The sequence below is a fragment of the Mus musculus genome, chromosome 4 (assembly GCF_000001635.26).
Source record: "Mus musculus strain C57BL/6J chromosome 4, GRCm38.p6 C57BL/6J".
Classification (NCBI taxonomy): Eukaryota; Metazoa; Chordata; class Mammalia; order Rodentia; family Muridae; genus Mus; species Mus musculus.
Genome location: NC_000070.6, coordinates 43,089,408 through 43,108,342, shown reverse-complemented (window position 1 = coordinate 43,108,342; position 18,935 = coordinate 43,089,408). Strand labels below are relative to the sequence as shown.

Genomic DNA, 18,935 nt, shown 5'->3' with positions numbered 1-18,935 from the left:
GGTCCTACATATGAAGATTTTCATTCATGTAATTTGCCACGTTAAGCAGATTAAAAGGGAAAACAATCATGATCTAATAGATTTAAAAGAATATTAGATAAAAAATCCCATGTGGTTCATTTACATAATGGAATACTACTCAGCTATGAAGAATGGGAACATCCTGACTTTTGCAGGCAAATGGATGGAACTAGAAAATATCCTGAGGGAGATAACTCAGACCCAAAAGGACATACATGGTATGTACTCACTAATCAGTGGATATTAATGCCTGGCAGTGGTGGCTCACACCCTTAATCCCAGCACTTGGGAGGCAGAGGCAGGCAGATTTTTGAGTTAAAGGCCAGCCTGGTCTACAGAGCGAGTTCCAGGACAGCCAGGGCTACACAGAGAAACCCTGTCTTGAAAAGAGAGAGAGAGAGAGAGAGAGAGAGAGAGAGAGAGAGAGAGAGAGAGAGAGAGAGAGAGAGAGAGAGAGAGAAGTAAAAATACCCAAGGTACAGTCCACAGAACTCATAAAGGTCAACAAGCTGCAGTGCCCACGTGAGGACGCCTCAGTCTCACTTGGGAGAGAGAAGAAAGCAATCACATGTGGGGAGGGAGGGAGGGGCCTGGGAGAGAAAGTGGACATGAGGGGAGGGGGGAACCTGACCTAGTATTGGGTGAGGGAAAAGGACAGAAGCCCTAAGGTCCAGCAGAAAGAATGTAAACAGGCAACCTCAGGAAATAGGAGGGGGGGGGGAGAGACCTCCCAGAATGCACCAGAGACCTGGGAGGTGAGAGACTCCCAGGACTCATAGGGAGAGACCTTTGATGAAATGTCTGACAGTAGGGAAAGGGAACTTATAGAGCCCACCACCAGCAGGAAGACAGGACATCAAGTGAGGGATGGGGTTGCCATTCCACAGTCACACCTCTGACCCATAATTATTCCTGTCTGAATGAATTACAGGGATGGAAATGGAGAGGGGCCTGAGGAAATGGTCAAGTGACAGGCCCAAAGTGGGATCCAGCTCAAGGGGAGATCCCAAGGCCTGACACTATTACTGAGGTGATGGAACACTCACAAAAAAGGACCTATCATGACTGCCCTCCAAAAGACCCAACAAGCAGCTGAAAGTCAGATACAGATATTTGCACCCAACCAATGGACAGAAGCAGCCGACCCCTGTTGTTGAATTAGGGAAGGCAGAAAGAAGCTGAGGAGGAGGACAATCCTGTAGGAGGACCAGCAGTCTCAATTAATCTGGACCCCCAAGAACTCTCAAACACTGGACCACCAAACAGACAGCATACACCAGCTGATAGTAGGCCCAACACACATACATTAGAGGACTTCCAGGTCTGTGTTCATTCAGAGATGATGCACCTAACCCTCAAGAGACTGGAGGCCCCAGGGAGTTTAAAGGTCAGGTGGGGTGGGGGGTGAGAGCATCCACATGGAGACAGGGTGGGGTGGGGAGGAGGTGTGGGATGTGGAGCAGTTGGAGGGTGGATAGGGGGGCACAGAATATGAAGTGCAAAATATAAATTAAAAATTAAATTAAATTTTTTTTAAAATCCCCATATGATTTCATAACAAACATGCTGACAAAATCAGAAAGAGAACAGAACTTCCTTAGTCTCATGAGGATAGCTACAAAATCAGTAGCAAACCTGCATGCTTTAAAATTGTGTGTGTGTGTGTGTGCGTGTGTGTGTGATACAGAACAGCATGCACCCCAACTCCACCCTACCCTCCATACACATGGTGAAAGAAGGTCCCTCTGACCTCCACATATATTCTATTGTGCACACATACACACACAAAATTAAAATGTAATAAAATAAATTTTAAAGACTTATGAAGACAGCCAGGTGTGGTAACATGCACACCTTATCCCAGCACTTGGCAGGCTTGAGAGGTGGATTTCTATGAGCTGGAAGCCAGTGTAGTCTACACAGCTGAGCTCCAAGCCAACCAGAGTTACAAACTGAGACCCCGTCTCAAAATAAGAAGAAGAAGAAGAAAAAAAGACATACTGTGGTAGCATCTATAGGCTCATTTGAATGCTTGGTCCACAGTTGCTGGAACTATTTGAAAAGCATTTAGGAGGTGTGGGCTAGTTAGAAGAGAGATGTCACTCAGGGATGGGCTTTGACATTTTAAAAGCCCAAGCCAGGTCCAGTCAGTGTCTGTATTTTTGTCTGTCTCTCTGGTCTTGGTCTCTGTCTCTTTCTCGCTGTCTCTCTCTGTCTCTCTCTCTCTCTCTGTCTCTCTCAGTCTCTCTCTCTCTGTCCTCTCCCTCTCTTCCTCTCTCCTCTCCCTCCCCCCACCTCTCCCTCTCTCTCTGTCCTTCTCTCCCTCCCTTCCTCTCCTCTCCTCTCCCTCTCTCCCTCCTTCCTCTTTCTGCCTCCAACTTTCCCATCAATTGTGAGCTCTCAGCTACTGCTCCAGTAGACAGTCATGCCTGTCTGTCTACCTGCCACCACACTCCCTGGACTAACCCTCTAAAACTGTAAGCAAGTACCCAATTAAATCCTTGGTCACAGGAGACTGTCTGCCAGAGGAACAATAACTGGTGTTATTTAACAGTTTCCTCCAAGATTGTAACATTTCATGCTGCAAAGAAACTCCTCAAGCAAGAAGATAACAACTCAAAATAGCTTTAGGAAGTCCCTGAAACTCACCAGATTCTCTAGGTCCTTCCCTGCCACAGTAAGCAATAAAAGCTGAGAGTCCCCCTCAGACTGAAGGGAGACAAGCTGCAAAAGACTCTCAGACTAGACCAGCTTCCCAGAAAAAGCAGAAACAAGAGGCTCAGATCAACAAAAGCACCTAGAAAGGGCTCTCTCCAACCTGTTGAACTGCCTGCAGACTGTGCAGTGTGCTCTAGGTTCCTAGGTTTTACGAGTTGTCGACCTATGCTGGGGTGTGCCTTGGTGATGCAGCTGTCTTTGAGTCATTTCTGTTCCTATAAGTAACTCCTCACCCATATTCCTGTAAGTAACCCCAATAAAACTCACTGGTACACCAAGTTGGACTTCAGTGGTATTTGTACTTTGGTAGGTTGTGAGTTCCCTAGCTGGGTGAGTAGATGTGTGTGTTATGTTGTGAAACCAAAAGAGGAGCCACAGTGTTACACATTGTTACTAAGTCTCCACACCTTATAAGAGTGTCTATTTCCTAAAACTAATGTAGCCTGCAAACCCTGTTTCTCAGACTTGGCTTGGGAAGATGTGAACAAATGTTTATTTTCCCAGATAAGCATTCAAGAGCCCAAATAAGAATACTACCAAAGTTCAACTAATGAATTGTATTGGGGTTACGCAGAGGGATATGGGTGAGGAATTACTTATAGGAGCAGCTGTGACTCAGAGGATAGCTACACCACTAAAAGCCCTCCTAGAATGGGTAACAAATCACAAAAGTTGAAAAACATCCCTTCCAGATATCTCAGTTGATCTGAGCCTCTCATAAGCAGCTTCACTTGTATCTGCTTCTTCCAGACATCTCAGCTTCCACTGACAGCAGCTCTTACTGCTCATATATGCTTGGGAATGGAAGAAGCCTAGTGAAACTGGTTAGTTTCAGGGACATCCTGAAGCTGTTTTGTTTCCTTTCTGAGTTTAGGACTTATAACCCCATAATGTGTACCTGCTCCTAAGCACTTGTGATGACTCCTTCCACACGATGTATTCTTTCACTTCTACTTCACGAACAACCTTGAGCCCCAGGTCCTCACTCTTCTTTCTGGGTACTAACAGCCAATCATCTCAACAGCTTTTTCTATCCAGCCTAACTCTTCCCTATAAAAGAGACCTCAAGATGGCCTAGACGGCCATCACTGGAAGAAGAGGCCCTTGGACTTGTGAAGATCATATGCCCCAGTACAGGGGAATGCCAGGGACAGGAAGCAGGAGTAGGTGGGTTGGGAAGCAGGGTGGGGGGAAGGTATAGGGGACTTTCGGGATAGCATTTAAAATGTAAATGAAGAAAATATCTAATAATAAATAAATAAATAAATAAATAAAGACCTCAAAAGCCATTGAGGGACTACCCTCTGAAACTCCAACTTAAGGGGGAGTCAGTTGTCTGTCCAGTCCCTTGTACAATTCTAAAAACAGCTTACTTTAATCAGACAGTCAGGCAGTGGTTTTTTTCTCAGGTCTAACAGTGTCTCCCAAGAAATATTCTGTCACACATAACTGGATAGCATAGAAAATTAAATTTTTAAAAAACAGGGTCTAGTGTATCTCAGTTTAACCTTGAACTCCTTATAAAAATAAGAACAACTTTGAAATGTTGATCTTACCTCTACCTTCCAAAAGCACTGAATATTTAAGGGATTATTAAAAATAAGCTGTGGGGGCTGGAGAGATGGCTCAGTGGTTAAGAGCACCGACTGCTCTTCCAGAGGTCCTGAGTTCAATTCCCAGCAACCACATGGTGGCTCACAACCATCCATAATGAGATTTGATGCCCTCTTCTGGTGCATCTGAAGACAGCTACAGTGTACTTAGATATAATAGTAAATAAATCTTTAAAAAATAAATAAATAAAAAATAAAAATAAGCTAAGAAATGCCTAACAAAATACAGCAACTAAAAAAAGTAAGCTGGGTGAAACCCTACAACAACAAACAAAGAAACAAACATCTGGTGTCCTGCTTTTTTCTTTTTTTGTCAACTTAACACAAACTAGAGTCAATTAGGAAGAGGAGACTCAATTGGAGGTAGGGGGACTTCTTCAGAATACCTATAGGCAAGTCTGTAGGATGTTTTCTTGATTACTAATTGGTAAAGGAAAGCCTAACCCATTGTGGGCAATGGGATCCCTGGACAGGTAGTCCTAGGAAGGGGGCTAAACAAGCCAACCCAGCAAGCAACCTTCCTCCGTGGCCTCTGCTTGAGTTCCTGCCCTAACTTCTCTTGATGATGACTACAACTGTAAACTGAAATAAAGCCTTTGCCTATGGTCATGATGTGTGTTTGCACAGCAATAAAACCTAACTAGGATACCTCCTCAATGAGATAAAAACTGAGGAGACTGAAGAGATGCCTTAGTAACTGCTCTTCAAGAAGACTGGAGTTTGGTTACCAGCACCTACATCAAGGTAACTTGAACTATGTTTAACTCTTGCTATGGAGAACCCAACTGCCCCTCCGGCCTAATCAGGCCTACCCATGTGTGTGCTCACACACACACATAAATAGAAACAAATTATTTTTAAAGACTAAGAAAATGTAAACAAACTGTTTAAGAGTCAAGTATTTCAAGGTTTTTTATAAATGTGTACAATATATATCGAGAGAGAGACAGAGAGAGACAGACAGACAGACAGACAGAGAGAGATCCAGGTCAGCCTGGGATACATTAGACATTGTTTAAAAATATACCATTCAACTGCTATCTTATAACAAAATTGTGTTTCCCTTTGTGTTGTACTGTTCGATAGCATGAATTTTATTTCAGCAAACATCAACTTTGAGTGCTTGTCATGCAGTAGATATCATGATGATTACACGAACGTACAATCTCTTTTCTCAAGGACAACAAAATCTTATTGCTTTGGTGTTAGTACACAGGAACCCTTATAATGTCAGTACTAGAAAGACTGAGACAGGATGATCATGAGTTCAAGGAAAGCTGAGGCTATATAAAGAAATCTTATTTCAAAAATAAATTCTCAAGATCATTATGAAACATTTTAGAAACGATCTGTGTTTCTAAAAGCTCAATATATCCCAAAGTAAATAAATATTCCTCGTATCTTTATACTGTCAATAACAAAAGCACTGTCCCCATTCCTGATCCTCCAGATGGAGGTGACCGTGTCCTCTTTTACACACCTGACTCACAGCTGAAGATAATCACGACAGCAGGACCAAGCAAAGTAACAATCTAAACATTCCTAAAAAGTGCACACAGTTAAGGATAATTTCCGAAATCTGCCCAGAAACAGGAGAAACACCTTCAGCTCCTGTATAACAGAGAGGAGTTGCTGTCAGCTCCTCCCTCAGTGGTCCAGAGCCAGTCTAACACCACAGTCCAAGCTACAGTGGGAGAAACAACAGTGGAGATGGAGCTTTCCACTGAAATTTCAGGAAATATTCTCCCTGACCTATTCATTATAGCTGAGCACAGTGACACATGACAGCAGTCCCAGCCTTCAGGATGCTGTGGCAATAGGATATCACGTTCAAGACCAGTCAAAGCCAAATAGCAAGACTTGGTCTCAATAATAATAATAATAATAATAATAATAATAATAATAATAATAATAATAATAAACAACTTCATTATTATAGACTGGGGTGTGTCTCATTGGTAAAGCACGGGTTTAGGACATGTAAAGTTATGGATTTCATTTTCTTATTACACATTTTAATACCTCAAACAACATACCATTGGCCCTCTCCCTAGACAGTCTATAATGGATCAGAGATTGCCCCATCTCTCAATATTGCAAATAAAGCAGTTCCTACCTCATTATCATCTGCCAAGGCATTGATTTGCTCCAATTTGTAGGTCCAATATCTGGCTTCCTCCTCTGGGATGTCTACCATAAAAAAGAACAAATGATATTAGCTGGCACTAGGCAGTCATCAGCAAATAATACTTTCTTTAGACAAAAGAACAGAGTTAGAAAGGTAGCAGTGACAGACGAATGCTCACTGTGACTCACTCATTGACTGTTGACATGAACATCACTGACTTTACTTTGGAAAGACAATATAATAAACTGCTATTCCTGATTCTGTTTTTGAAAATGATGAAACTAAAGCTCTGAGAAACTAAAGCTCTATCTATGACTGAGTTCCTCCACAGATAAACCATGATTCAAACTGATATCAAATATGACTCCAAAATTACAGTTTATGCAACTATACTTCCACTCAGCAAGAGCAAACACTCAAAGGATTAGATTAGATTAGAAGAAAAGCTATACCTTGGGATATAAGATACTTAAAATTTATACTTTTGCCTTCAAAAATTTAAAAAAACAGCCAAGTATAGTGGTGCATACTTGTAATTTCAATACACAGCAGGCTGAGCCGACTGGATTACAAGTTCACTACTGAAGTTGTTCAAAACATTTCTGGACAGATGGAGTTCCAAGCCAACATAGTGAATGAAACCTTGTCTCAGACAGACAGAAAGACACACACACACACACACACACAATTACCATGTGAAAATCTAGTCAAGTTCAAGGCCAACTTGGATTATATAGTGAGTTCCAGAACAGCCAGAGCTACGTTGTAAGACCCTGGCTCAAAAACAAAAACATTTCAAAACAAAAAGAAGCATACAGAACCCCAAATAGACTGGACCCACCAAATAACCTTAGCACATAATAATCAAGACACCAAACATACAGAACAAAGAAAGAATATTAAAAGCTGTAAGGGAAAATACTAAGTATCATATAAGGGCAGACCTATTAGAATAACACCTGACTCTTAAATAGAGACTCTAAAAGACAGAAGGGCCTAGATAGATATGTTGCAGACTTCAAGAGACCACAGATGCTATGCCAGACTACTATACTCAGCAAGATTTTCCATCACAACAGATGGAGAACATAAAGCATTCCGTGATAAAAGCCAATTTAAGCAGTATCTATCTACAAATCATGCCTATAGAAAGTTCAAGAAGAAAAACTCACATCTAAAGAGGTTAGCCATTCGGCTTGTTAACCTTGTGTTCTGTGGATTGTAGCCTCGGTATTCTGTACTTTTTTTTTTTTGGCTAATATCCGATTATTAGTGAGTATCTAAGTAAGGGTGCCTCAATCCCACTGGAGAGGAAGAAGAAGGCAATCATGGGGGGAGGGAGGAGGGATGAGTAGAGAGAGGGAGGGACCTGGGTGGGAGACGGGACAGCTAGGGGAAAAAGGGAACAAGATCAGGTAATGGGGGTGGGAGAGGGTAACAGGAGTGAAGCCCTGAGGACGAGCGGAAAGAACAGAAACAAGCAACCTCGGGAGGTAGGAGATAGGGGGACACTCTAGAATATACCAGAGACCTGGGAGGTGGGAGATCATCAGGACTCAGAGGGATGGACCTTAAATGAAATGCCCAACAGTGGGGAGAGGGAACTTGTAGAGTCCATCTCCAGTAGAAAGATGGGGTATCAAGTGGAAGGATAGGGTTGCCATCCCACAGTCAAAAAACTCTGACCCAGAATTGTTCCTGTCTAAAAGAACTACAGGGACAAAAATGGAAAAGAGACTGAGGAAAAGGAGGTTCAGTGTCCAGCCGAAATTGGGATCCAGCTCAACGGGAGGCTCCAAAGCCGGACACTATTAATGATGCTATAGTGTGCTTACAGACAAGAGCCTAGCATGGCTGCCCTCTGAGAGGCCCAACAAGCAGCTGAAAGAGTCAGATGTACATACTTACACCCAATCCATGGACAGAGGCTGGGGACCCCTGGAGTTGAATTAAGGAAAGGCTGGAAGAAGCTAAGGATGACCCCATAGGAAGACCAGCAGTCTCAACTAATCTCAACTAACTAAGACCCCGAGATCTTTCAGACACTAAGCCACCAACCAGGCAGCATACACCAGCTGATATGAGGCCCCCAACACATATACAGCAGAGGACTGCCTGATCTGGCTTCAGTGAGAGAAGACTTGAGGCCCCAGGAAGGTCAGGTGGGGTTGGGGGGAATATCCTCTTGGAAACAGGGGGAGGAGGAATGGGATGAGAAACAGTTGGAGGAAAGACCAGGAGGGGGATAACAACTGGACTGTTAAAAAAAAAAAAAAAAGCACCAACCATAGGACTGAGCCTGAGGATCCCATGAGCCTGGGGACCCCAATGGAAGAGCTATGGAAAGAACTGAGGGAGTTGAAGGGGATTTCAACCCCATAGGAAGAACAATACCAACTAACTCAACCACCCAGAGCTCCCAAGGACTAAACCACCAACCAGAGTACACATGGAGGGGACCCATGGCTCCAGATACATAAGTAGCAGAGGATGGCCTTATCTGACATCAGTGGGAGGGGAGGGAGACTTGATGCCCCAAGTGTAGGGGGATGCTAGAATGGTGAGGCAGGAGTGGGTGAGTAGGTGGAAGAGCTCCCTCATAGAAGCAAAGGGGAGAAGGAAAAGGAGGGATGGCATGGGGGGGGGGGGTGGAAGGGTAACTGGAAAGGGGAATATCATTTGAAATGATATAAATGAATAAAATGATTAATTAAAAAAGGAGGTTAGCCATACCCTAGAAAGCATAGTACCATCACCACCACCATCACCATCATGATCACCACCACCACCACCACAACAACAAAATAACAAGAATCAACAAGCACTGCTCACTGATAGCTCTAAACATCAATGGTCTCAATTCCCCAATAAAAGACACAAGCAGGACCCATCCTTCTGCTGCATCCAAGACACCTTAACACCAAGGATAGTGTAGTACAGTTAAAATTAACACCTTCAGTTTTTGAATCGAGTAACTCTTCCCTCTTCCCTTCCCTTGTCTTGACAGGATCCACTGTGTTGCTCACTCTAGTCTGGAACTCCTGAGCTCACCTGATCCTCCCACTTTAGCCCCCAAGTACTGGCTGGGGTTACGGGCATATGTCATCTTAGCAGGAAAGATCATGGAAAGTTAAATCCTGTTTTTAACACTTCATAGCTATGCAACCTTAGACAAAATCCTAAAATATTCTGTGCCTCAGTTGCCTTTATTCTGAGATTTAATAATATCTGGGTCCACTTCAAAGGAGTATGAAGAAAGTCAAATGAGTCTCCATAAATCATGTTTCTATTAGAGTATACATTCATAACATAAAGTCAAGCACTGAAAATTTTCTAGCAGGAGACAATATACATCATTTATATCCAAACTATGTAATCAGTAGATGAAACAATTAAGAAGCAAAAAAACTGTTGCACATTTACATTTAAAACACTGAACATTATCAACCTGCAAAAATCAAATATCAGTTGATGAAATTATTAGAAACTTTCTCCCTGCATATGTGTGTGTGTGTGAGTATTACCTTTTGAGTCAATAAAAAATGTTTTAAGTTGATAATATATATAATTGATGTAAGATTGTAAACTTGAGCTACATAACAAGACCCCCTCTGGAATTAAAAAATGCTAAATAAATAAATTGAAATTATGAAGAGCCACAATAGCAGTAAATGTGAACACCAGTAATGCAAATGACAAAAACTTAGAGAATACTAAAGTAAGTCAAGTAAGCAGAAGGTAACATTCCTAGTCATGTCCAAGCTGCACCTGTGTCCCCGAATAGCTACGAATGCAGCCTAACTCATCTGTGGATGGCCAGTCACGTGTCAAAAAGCTGGACATCCCTGACGTCAACAAATTACAAAGGTTACAAGTTGGAAAATACAAAATATTGGTAAAGATGTGCAGAGGTAGAGAGGGCACTCCCATGGAGTGAGAGCATAGACTCTGCAAGCTTCCTGCCAAGTAACTCTGCAATGTATTAATGAAAAGTAATAATGCACAAATTCTACTTTATCCTAGGCCCATAAGGACACAAATACACAGCATCATTAGTGACAGTAATATGTGACATCAAAAAAATGAAAAAGATATCTTGCATGCCCATCAATAAAGGATTACAGAATAAATTCACTGAAGGTGAATGCTCTAATCAGAATGCTCTAGTCAGCAAGACAGACATTAAAGTTCACAATATAGATATATACCATATAGATATATATCAGAGACTGAGACAGGAGGACTGTTGTGAGTTTAAGGTTAGCCTGGAATTTGGAGTGGTCTTTAAAAAAAAAATCTAAAAAATTAATTAAGTTTACTCCACTTTCAGTGCTCTTCAATCTTAAATTAACAAATTGTAGTTTTACCAAAACAAAACATAATAAATGTTATAAAGTATTTTAAAAGAATAAATCTAAAAATTAGAAATTCCAAGTCATTTAGTAAATACTAACAGACAATAACAATTTGCAGAGTATACTTTTTCAGCGTGTAGTGTCTGCTTGCGTGCAGGTACATTCTCACTGTGTAGCCCTATCTAGCGCCTGCTGAGTAGACTAGGCTGGCCTTACTTTTCTGAGGTTCCTCCTGACTCAGTTTGTAGAGTGCTGGGACTGCAGGTGTGAGCCACCAGCCCAGATAATGTGCAATCTTTAATGAAAGTCAACATACTTTACTTCATCTTGAGCTAACTGTCATTGGGCATAATGGATGAACATATACGTCTCCAGAGAACATGCCTGAGAAGACAAGATAGCCATTGACCAAACAGCGAACAGTCTCAAACAGTGTTCTTACACAGGACTAAGTCAGTCTTTAATGCTTATCAAAATAGACTCACCAAAAGGCAGCTCAAATCTTGTATCAAGCAAGATTTTATGAGGAGTTGGATTTTTAGTTCCACAGATCTCATCATCTTTCATTAACGTCTCTGCCTCCAGTGTAGACCACTCCCCGGGCCCTTCCTAGGAAACAAAGGTCTAAAATTAAACGCTAAACTTTCTTGGCTCCCTTGGTGGCTCAGAAGCCAGGTGTTTCCCTCTGAATTCCCTTCTTGGAGAGCTTCAGAAGACCACTCACATCCTGATAATGAAGAGGAAAAAAAAACAAAACAAAACCCCACTATCACCATCATTCTGCGGCTCTGTTCTCCCCTTTTCGGAGATAAGGATTCCAGGGGCAGTTTTCACCGTGCTCAGCTGTGCAGTACTGGTGAGGACAACTTTCCAGGGTACTGGTCTTTAAAGTAAGCATCCATATGGACCAATACTCACTCTCATAATTCCTAATGACCATGTAAACAGAATTGAATAGAGCTGCCATGAAAATGAGCTGTTCCTCTGACTAGAGTCATAGAGACTTAGAACTCAAAGAAATACAGAGAAATACAGAAAGTCAATGCCCTCGATTTCCCCACTTCCAGAGAAAGTTTCTAGTGCTCAGTCAATCTGAACAGTCACTTCTATGTAAGTACAGAGCCAATGGGGAAATAGTGATACTCAGTAGAATCTGGGAAAGTGAACTAAAATTCAATCTGAAAATGAGTAGGCACAATATAAATACCTACCAAGTACATCAGTAATTCTGTAAATTCCAATAGTGTTATACATAGAAGAAATCTGAAACCAGTTGCATGGGGAGTAGCTTAGAAAAATAGGCCCCAAAATAGTATCCAGCCAATTGGCTAAGGAAGTTTAATGGTGGTCTTCCCAGGACAGTGTCTAAGATGAGAATTAGAGACCATATACACATTCCTCAGACAAGACTATCTTTCTGATAGGACTAAAAGGTGCTGAGGAATCTCCAAGATCAGCCAGTGGGTATAGGGAAGAGCAGCTTTCAGACAACCCCTAAGCCTTTGGGAGAGGTGAGAAATGGTGAGGGCATGTGTCCTCTACCTAGAAAAGATAGATCTGCATGGATAAATATCAGCTGAAGTGGAGCTAAGATAAGGGAAGGCAGAGGCGGCAACCATTCTTCCAAACAGGCAGCACACTAACCTCATCCGACTGACGGATTGTCTTCAGTGCAATCCACACGGTGCCCACCATTGTGTCCCATATCAGTCCCTTGTTCCACACCTCCACACTTAGGCCCAGGTCCAGACGACTGATCTCACTAATGGGGAAAAAAAAGGAGTCCTTTGAGGAGAGCTAGATAACAGGAAAGGAATACTGTAATTCCCTGTTTTGCTAGCTTTGAACACTTTTCACTAGTACCTTATTTTAGGGAAAACCAAAGTATCCCCAAATGCTGCAAGTACTCTTTCGATTTCTAGGAACTGATACCGCATATCCATAGAAAAATACTTTTATAGCTGGACATGGTGGTATATGCCCATAATTCCAGAATTCAGGAGGCTGAGACCAGAGGTCTACAAGTTCAAAGCCAGCCAGTGCTACATAGACTCTGGAAGATAGAGAGGAATGAGGGAGGGAAACTGAAAGAGGGAGGGAAGGAAGGAGGGAGGGAGGGAAGAAGAAAATGAATTTGTTTTTATATTTTACTGCTATTGTTTCAGATAGGGTTTCCAAAAATGCATTTATTATATGATTCAAGGAAAGTTCTAGAGACCTGCTATACAACATAGTACCTACTGTTAACAAAGTTATTGTAAACTTGTAATTTTGTTAGGGATGTCTGGAAGAACAACTCAGTGGTAGAATACTTGTCTAGCATGCACAAGGCACTGAGTTCAGTCCCCAGCTCTAAATAAAGAAAACATTTTAATAGAATAAATTTCATTTTAAGTGTGGTTAGCACCGAGGTTGGGGGAATGTTTCACAAAGAAATTGTTGGAGGTATTGGAACATGTGGTATTGGAACATGTACTACCTTTAACATGGTGATGGTAATCAAGTGCATACGTGTGCCCAACGTCTCCATGCTGTGTACATAACAGTTCTAGTTTTATACACTGATTATAGCTCAGTAAAAGTGGAAAAGGAAAGGGAGAGAAAATTAGGGAGGAAGGTTTGCAAGAAGAAAGGAAGCAAGGACCTTTGTTTATCCTCTGCCTGCTGGAGATACGATTATGGTCAGACCAGTGCAGCATCACAAAAACATGGAATCAAGGGATCCAAGCACTACTTTCAGGTCTGCCTACATTTCTACCGCTGTGCACAAGCTTATGTTTTATTATTAGTACTACCACGGCCTTAACTTAGATCTATGGGATACATACAGGGAGCTTTCAAGAAGAAAAATCTTGTTTACAAGATTCATGAAACAGCAGCCAGGAATAAAAGGGGTCCTGAGTATACATGACTTTAGTGGGGGGCTAGATAATAGAGTACTTGTCTAACGTGTATGAGGCCCTGGGTTCCATCTCCAGCAGTGAGAAAGCATAAATAAAAGCAGTGTCAAATATGGCAGAACACTGGCTTAGAAGGCCTATCACAAGTGCAACCACAATGTTAGGGCAAAACAAAAAAATCCGTATGTTAGTGCTAAGAACATTCTCCAGAAAGCTTTTGTTGAAACTCAAGGTGATTTGAGAGAAAGGCAAGAAGGTGAGAAATGGTGGCTATAAATATAAAAATCAGAAAGACGTTGCCCCAAAAAATGAGTCACTCACTCACAGTGAAGAGTTTAAGTGTGTGCTTTAGAGACAGCTTGGCCTGTTGTCCTGTAAGATCAATGGTCTCAAATGCACGAGGAGTGTGGAGTTCCAGGCACAGAAATCATGCCAATTATGTTGTAAGTATACAAAGCAAAGAAAAAACATTCCTTTTACAAATGCAGTAGAGCACAGAGTACACTGACGAGCTCATTTACTTTCTCAATTAATATTTTCCAAGCACTTATAATATATATATATATAATTGACATTTTGGGGGAGACATGTAACATCAGACCAGCTCTTTTCCCAGATATTTTCCAAGGTTTCTGGAGAAGTGTCCAAAGCCACAGGCTAGGTACTTAACCCAGCCAATAACTTAGGCTGTTCTCAGGGGGAAACTGAGCTTTTCATCACATAGTCTGTTCACCTGACGAAGCAGACTATGAAAGAACGTGCAACATCTGCAAACCTATGTGAAGAGTCTTTGATCTCAATCTAAAAAGGAAATTTTTTTGTGGGGCTACATATGTAATAGTCCCAGTGCAACTCCTAATTTGCATCTCAAGCTACCAGATAAAAGAAATAGCCCAAATTCTTTAACAGCTTGACACAGACAAAGAAAAAAAAATCTATTCTGAGCCGGGCGTGGTGGCCTTTAATCCCAGCATAGAGGGAGGCAGAGGCGGAATTCTGAGTTCGAGGCCAGCCTGGTCTACAGAATGAATTCCAGGACAGCCAGGGCTACAAATCTATTCTTCACAGATTTCTATGAGGAGCCTCTCCTCTCATGTATGCTGCTCAGATCATACAATCCTCACATCCCAAGGAAATTTCTTTTCCTTCTTAAGTAACTCAGTCAAGGCCATATGGGGACATGTGTATACAACATTCTGAGCCAAGAACATAAGTGAAATGTCGTCTTTAAATAACAAACAATCTAATGGCTGGAACATATAACTCAGTGGTCTCAGTTCTTACATAGCATACAGAAGCCCTGAGTTTGAGCCTCAAATAATAATAAAAATGAATAATTGTAAGTGCTACAAGATATAGAAATATTAAATATAAACAACACAAGCTGGGTATGGTGAAACATGCTTGTTATAGTAGCTCTTGGGCAACTGAGACAGGAGGATTCCTGTAACCTAGAGGCCGGTGTCTTAGTATTGAGTTCCAGGTAACCTTAGGCTATAATGTTTCAAAATACACATACCACACCACACACACACACACACAGAGAGAGAGAAAGAGAGAGAGAGAGAGAGAGAGAGAGAGAGAGAGAGAGAGAGAGAGAGAGAGAAAATCAGGAGTCCTCAAAGATTAGAAGTTCCAGATAATGCCCAACAATTTAGTGAACTTGAGGCTAGCCTGGGCTACATTAGCCCTTGTTGCCAAAGCATAAATTAATGAATAAGTAAGTAATACAGTATAATGATCTATATGTAGACAGCTAGAACTACAAAATACACTGAGGTGGCAGAGGTTAAAAGAAGAAAAACATAGGAAGCAGATCAGCAATGGAGCTGCTATTAACACAAGGGACAGAGTAGAAGGAATAAGGAATGAGAGAAAGAAAGAAAATAGCTAACAAAGCCCATGTATAAAGGTGAAAAAATAGCCAGGTGGTGATAGCACACACCTTTAATCCCAAGGAGTCCCACCCCACAGGCTGAGAACCGCAACTCGTCATGCACAGCTGCTTAGGCCTTGGGCTGTCATGCCATATGGTGGTCACAGAACTGAATGTGAAAGGTCAAAAAAAAAAAAAAAAAAAAAAAAAACACTGAGAAGTTCCTAAACATATGATGCTGGAACACTAACTCAAAATCAAAAGTGCAATGTAATAAATCTGAGTTGTTTCCAGCAGTGCTAGCCTGTGATCCCCCATATGATTTCAATACAGCTTTGTACTGTGCATACCACTGTACCACCAGTGCAAGGAATGTGGCCTGGAATGTGCCTCGGGTTCAAGATGACTGTTCCCTATGGATTGTACTGTTTTATTATACATATAACCTTTTTCTCTCCTACACAATCATCATGGTTTAGTTGTGTCATCCCTCTGCATGGAAACTCGGAAGCTTTATCTTTTCACGATATCCATGCTAAGATGTTTTATCTTGAGTGCTGTTGTTTCTGAAGAAGGGTTTCATACAAGGTAAACAGGCATATCCATCTCATTTATACACAGCCTGATTTCACCTACAAAGGATTGTTTAAAAGATAAGATTTTATTACTCTAAAAAAATTTTTCAGTGCTGATAACTGAACCTAGGGTTTTATCACAAAGAATAATCTACGCTCTTGGTACAAAAGAAAATACTTTTAGGGGAGATGGGATTCTTGGGATGGAACCCAAGGCCTCTACATGCTAAAAAAAAAACACTTTACCGACTGAGCAATATCCTAAGCCCTAAAATGTTAAACTTATTATTATTGTAAATCTTGACTTATATACCTATCTTATATATCTGTATACCCAGAGTCAATTAAAAACTTTTCAGGGGAAAGTATGTCAAGAGTGGAAAAGGTTTTAGAAGCCTTGCTCTTAAGAGATAATTTAGGAATATACATATTCTACAAAACACATGGCCACATTTCCTTAGAGAACCTCTAAGAACCAAAGACAAAGTTTGCTATTAGGCTAAGTGCACTGGACTGCATCTGAATTCTGACCTGTGAGAAAACCTGAGCAGGCAGTGTTCTCAACTCACTATGTTATCTCAGGGTTACTCATATTCATCATTCATCTCCAAGAATATATTATGAGTTAATGAAAGAAAAAAATGCAATGTACTTCACTACAAGCCTGACTTGCTCCTCTCACTCTACAGATTAAAAAGATACATAGCAGTGTTGACACGCTAATACATCTCTGGCAAACACAGACTCAACAACTGAATTGTTTCATTGGATAGCGCTGACTTATGACCATGATGGAATGTGTAGACAAATATTTCAGCTAAGTGCTTACAACATGAAATCCTGCTCCCAGGAAGGCTGATCACCACGAACTGCTACAGTTGTGCTCTTCACGTTCTGGACTTTCAGGGTCACATATGTGTTAAATTTATCTTTGAAAAAATGCAAAAAACAAATGTTAATAGTATTCAGATTATTATCCACTTTCACAAAGCCCTTAAAACTACATAATATCGGAGGCTGGAGAGAATATTCAAGAGCAGTGGCTGCTCTTCAAGAGAAAGAGAGCCATCCAGGGGATCCAACATCCTCTTCTTACTTCTGTGGGCACCAGACACACATGTGGTGCAATGGACAGACATACAAGCAAAACACCCATACACATAAATCTTAAAAAGAGAGATAGAATTAAGTGATACCAAATTAAATGTGCAATTAAAACTGAAGCTATGTGTTGTAGAATCCAAGGCACAGCAGAATTAAAAGACACATACTTGGGGAGAAGATAAGGTGATAAATATCCATAATCCCAGGTCCACTCAGGAGGCAGAGGTAAATCAGGAGCTACATAGCAAGTTTAAGGCCTGCTTGGCTTAAGATAAGATTCTCCCCCCAAACCTCGTGTGCCTCGTGTGTGTGTGTGTGTGTGTGTGTGTGTGTGTGTGTGTGTGAACACAGAATACATAAAGGGCAAACAATTGCAGAGCCCTTGATAAAGACACAAATTGAAGAGAAAATTGTCATGAAAGAACTGGATTTCAAGCTTGATCTATAGTTTACATGAAAAGAAACATTATCATAAAATTGAAAAAAGGGAATTCTCTGAGAGGAGAACTAAGTACAAATCAAAGGGAGTAACCTAACCCTGAAAACTCAGATCTGAAGCCCTCCATGTTTGTACTAACTAGAGTGACTATGCAGTCCAGACTGTCTTAAAATTCACCATGCTGACCTTGAACTCAAGACTCTCCTGCTACAGTCTACTTAGTAGTAGTACAAGTGTGTACAACCACATGTGGCCTGAGGATTTGCTTCTTGTATTAAGAAAAACATTTCATAAAAGCAAAAAACAAAAACAAAAACAAAAACAAAAAAAAAAAACAAAGTTATCGTGTTAACTCACTAAAATGCCAAATACTGCTTAAAACAATTACCTACTGTTAGATAATGTGAGAAAATGGGAACTGCCACATTTGCCTATCATTTCAAAAGCATGTGGTTTTATCCAGATGAGAAGACTGAGACAGGAAGAGCTCACATTTCAGGCCAGCCTAAGCTATAAAGCAAGACTATCTTAAATGCAGAAACAAAGAAATGGGGAGATGGCTCGGTGGATAAAATGCTTATTGCCCAAGCATGAGGACCTAAGTTTAGACCCAAAGCATTCTCATGAAAGGAGCAGAAGGTAACATGTCTATAACCCAGCTCTAGAGGCTCACACATGCCAGCCAAGGCCTGGAGCACCCAGCTATACTTCTGAAACCTGAAATACATTTTGTATCATAAGATCTTAAACTTGAGCGATGGACAGGGCTAAGTGGCAGATCATCTTCCTAGCATGTGAGGTCCCAAGGTTAAACAAAATTTAAATCTTTCTCCAGGCTGCATGGTATACACTTGTAATCCTAGCAGTTGGAAGCTAGAAATAGGAGGCCCAGGGGCTTGCTAACCACCCTGTCTAGTCAACTGGGGTGTTCTATGCTCTCTAAGAGACCCTGTCTCAAAAAACTGAAGTGCAAAGCAATTTGAGAAAGAGATTCAAGGTCGCATTTGGCCTCCATGCACACAGTGTACACACATGGATGCTATTAATAATCCCTTCTTTTCTTTTAGACATAGGGTCTCTCTACGTAGCCTCAATGTCCTGGAACTAGATATGCAGGCCACACTGGTCTTGATTATATTCTCCTGCCTTTGCCTCTGAGTAGCGGGATTAAACGTATGTGCAACCAAACCTGGCCAATTTTTTTTT

General features: G+C 41.3%; 1 protein-coding gene across 11 annotated transcripts in view; it reads right to left on the bottom strand.

The window, feature by feature from the left end:
- The window catches only part of Unc13b (unc-13 homolog B), a 218,681-nt gene that overhangs the window by 156,531 nt on the left and 43,215 nt on the right, over nucleotides 1-18,935 (bottom strand). For 10 of the 11 annotated variants that reach the window (XM_030253406.1, XM_006537791.4, XM_017320116.2 and 7 more), the window contains exons 3-6: nucleotides 17,016-17,115; nucleotides 12,480-12,597; nucleotides 11,321-11,444; nucleotides 6,469-6,542 (exon numbers count right to left, since the gene is read on the bottom strand). In XM_030253406.1, coding sequence (XP_030109266.1) covers nucleotides 6,469-6,542; nucleotides 11,321-11,395 — 149 coding nt within the window. In that variant the 5' untranslated portion in view covers nucleotides 11,396-11,444; nucleotides 12,480-12,597; nucleotides 17,016-17,115. Of the gene's footprint in view, nucleotides 1-6,468; nucleotides 6,543-11,320; nucleotides 11,445-12,479; nucleotides 12,598-14,060; nucleotides 14,080-17,015; nucleotides 17,116-18,935 lie in introns of those variants that run through there. The other variant, XM_017320117.1, reaches the window with a different exon arrangement.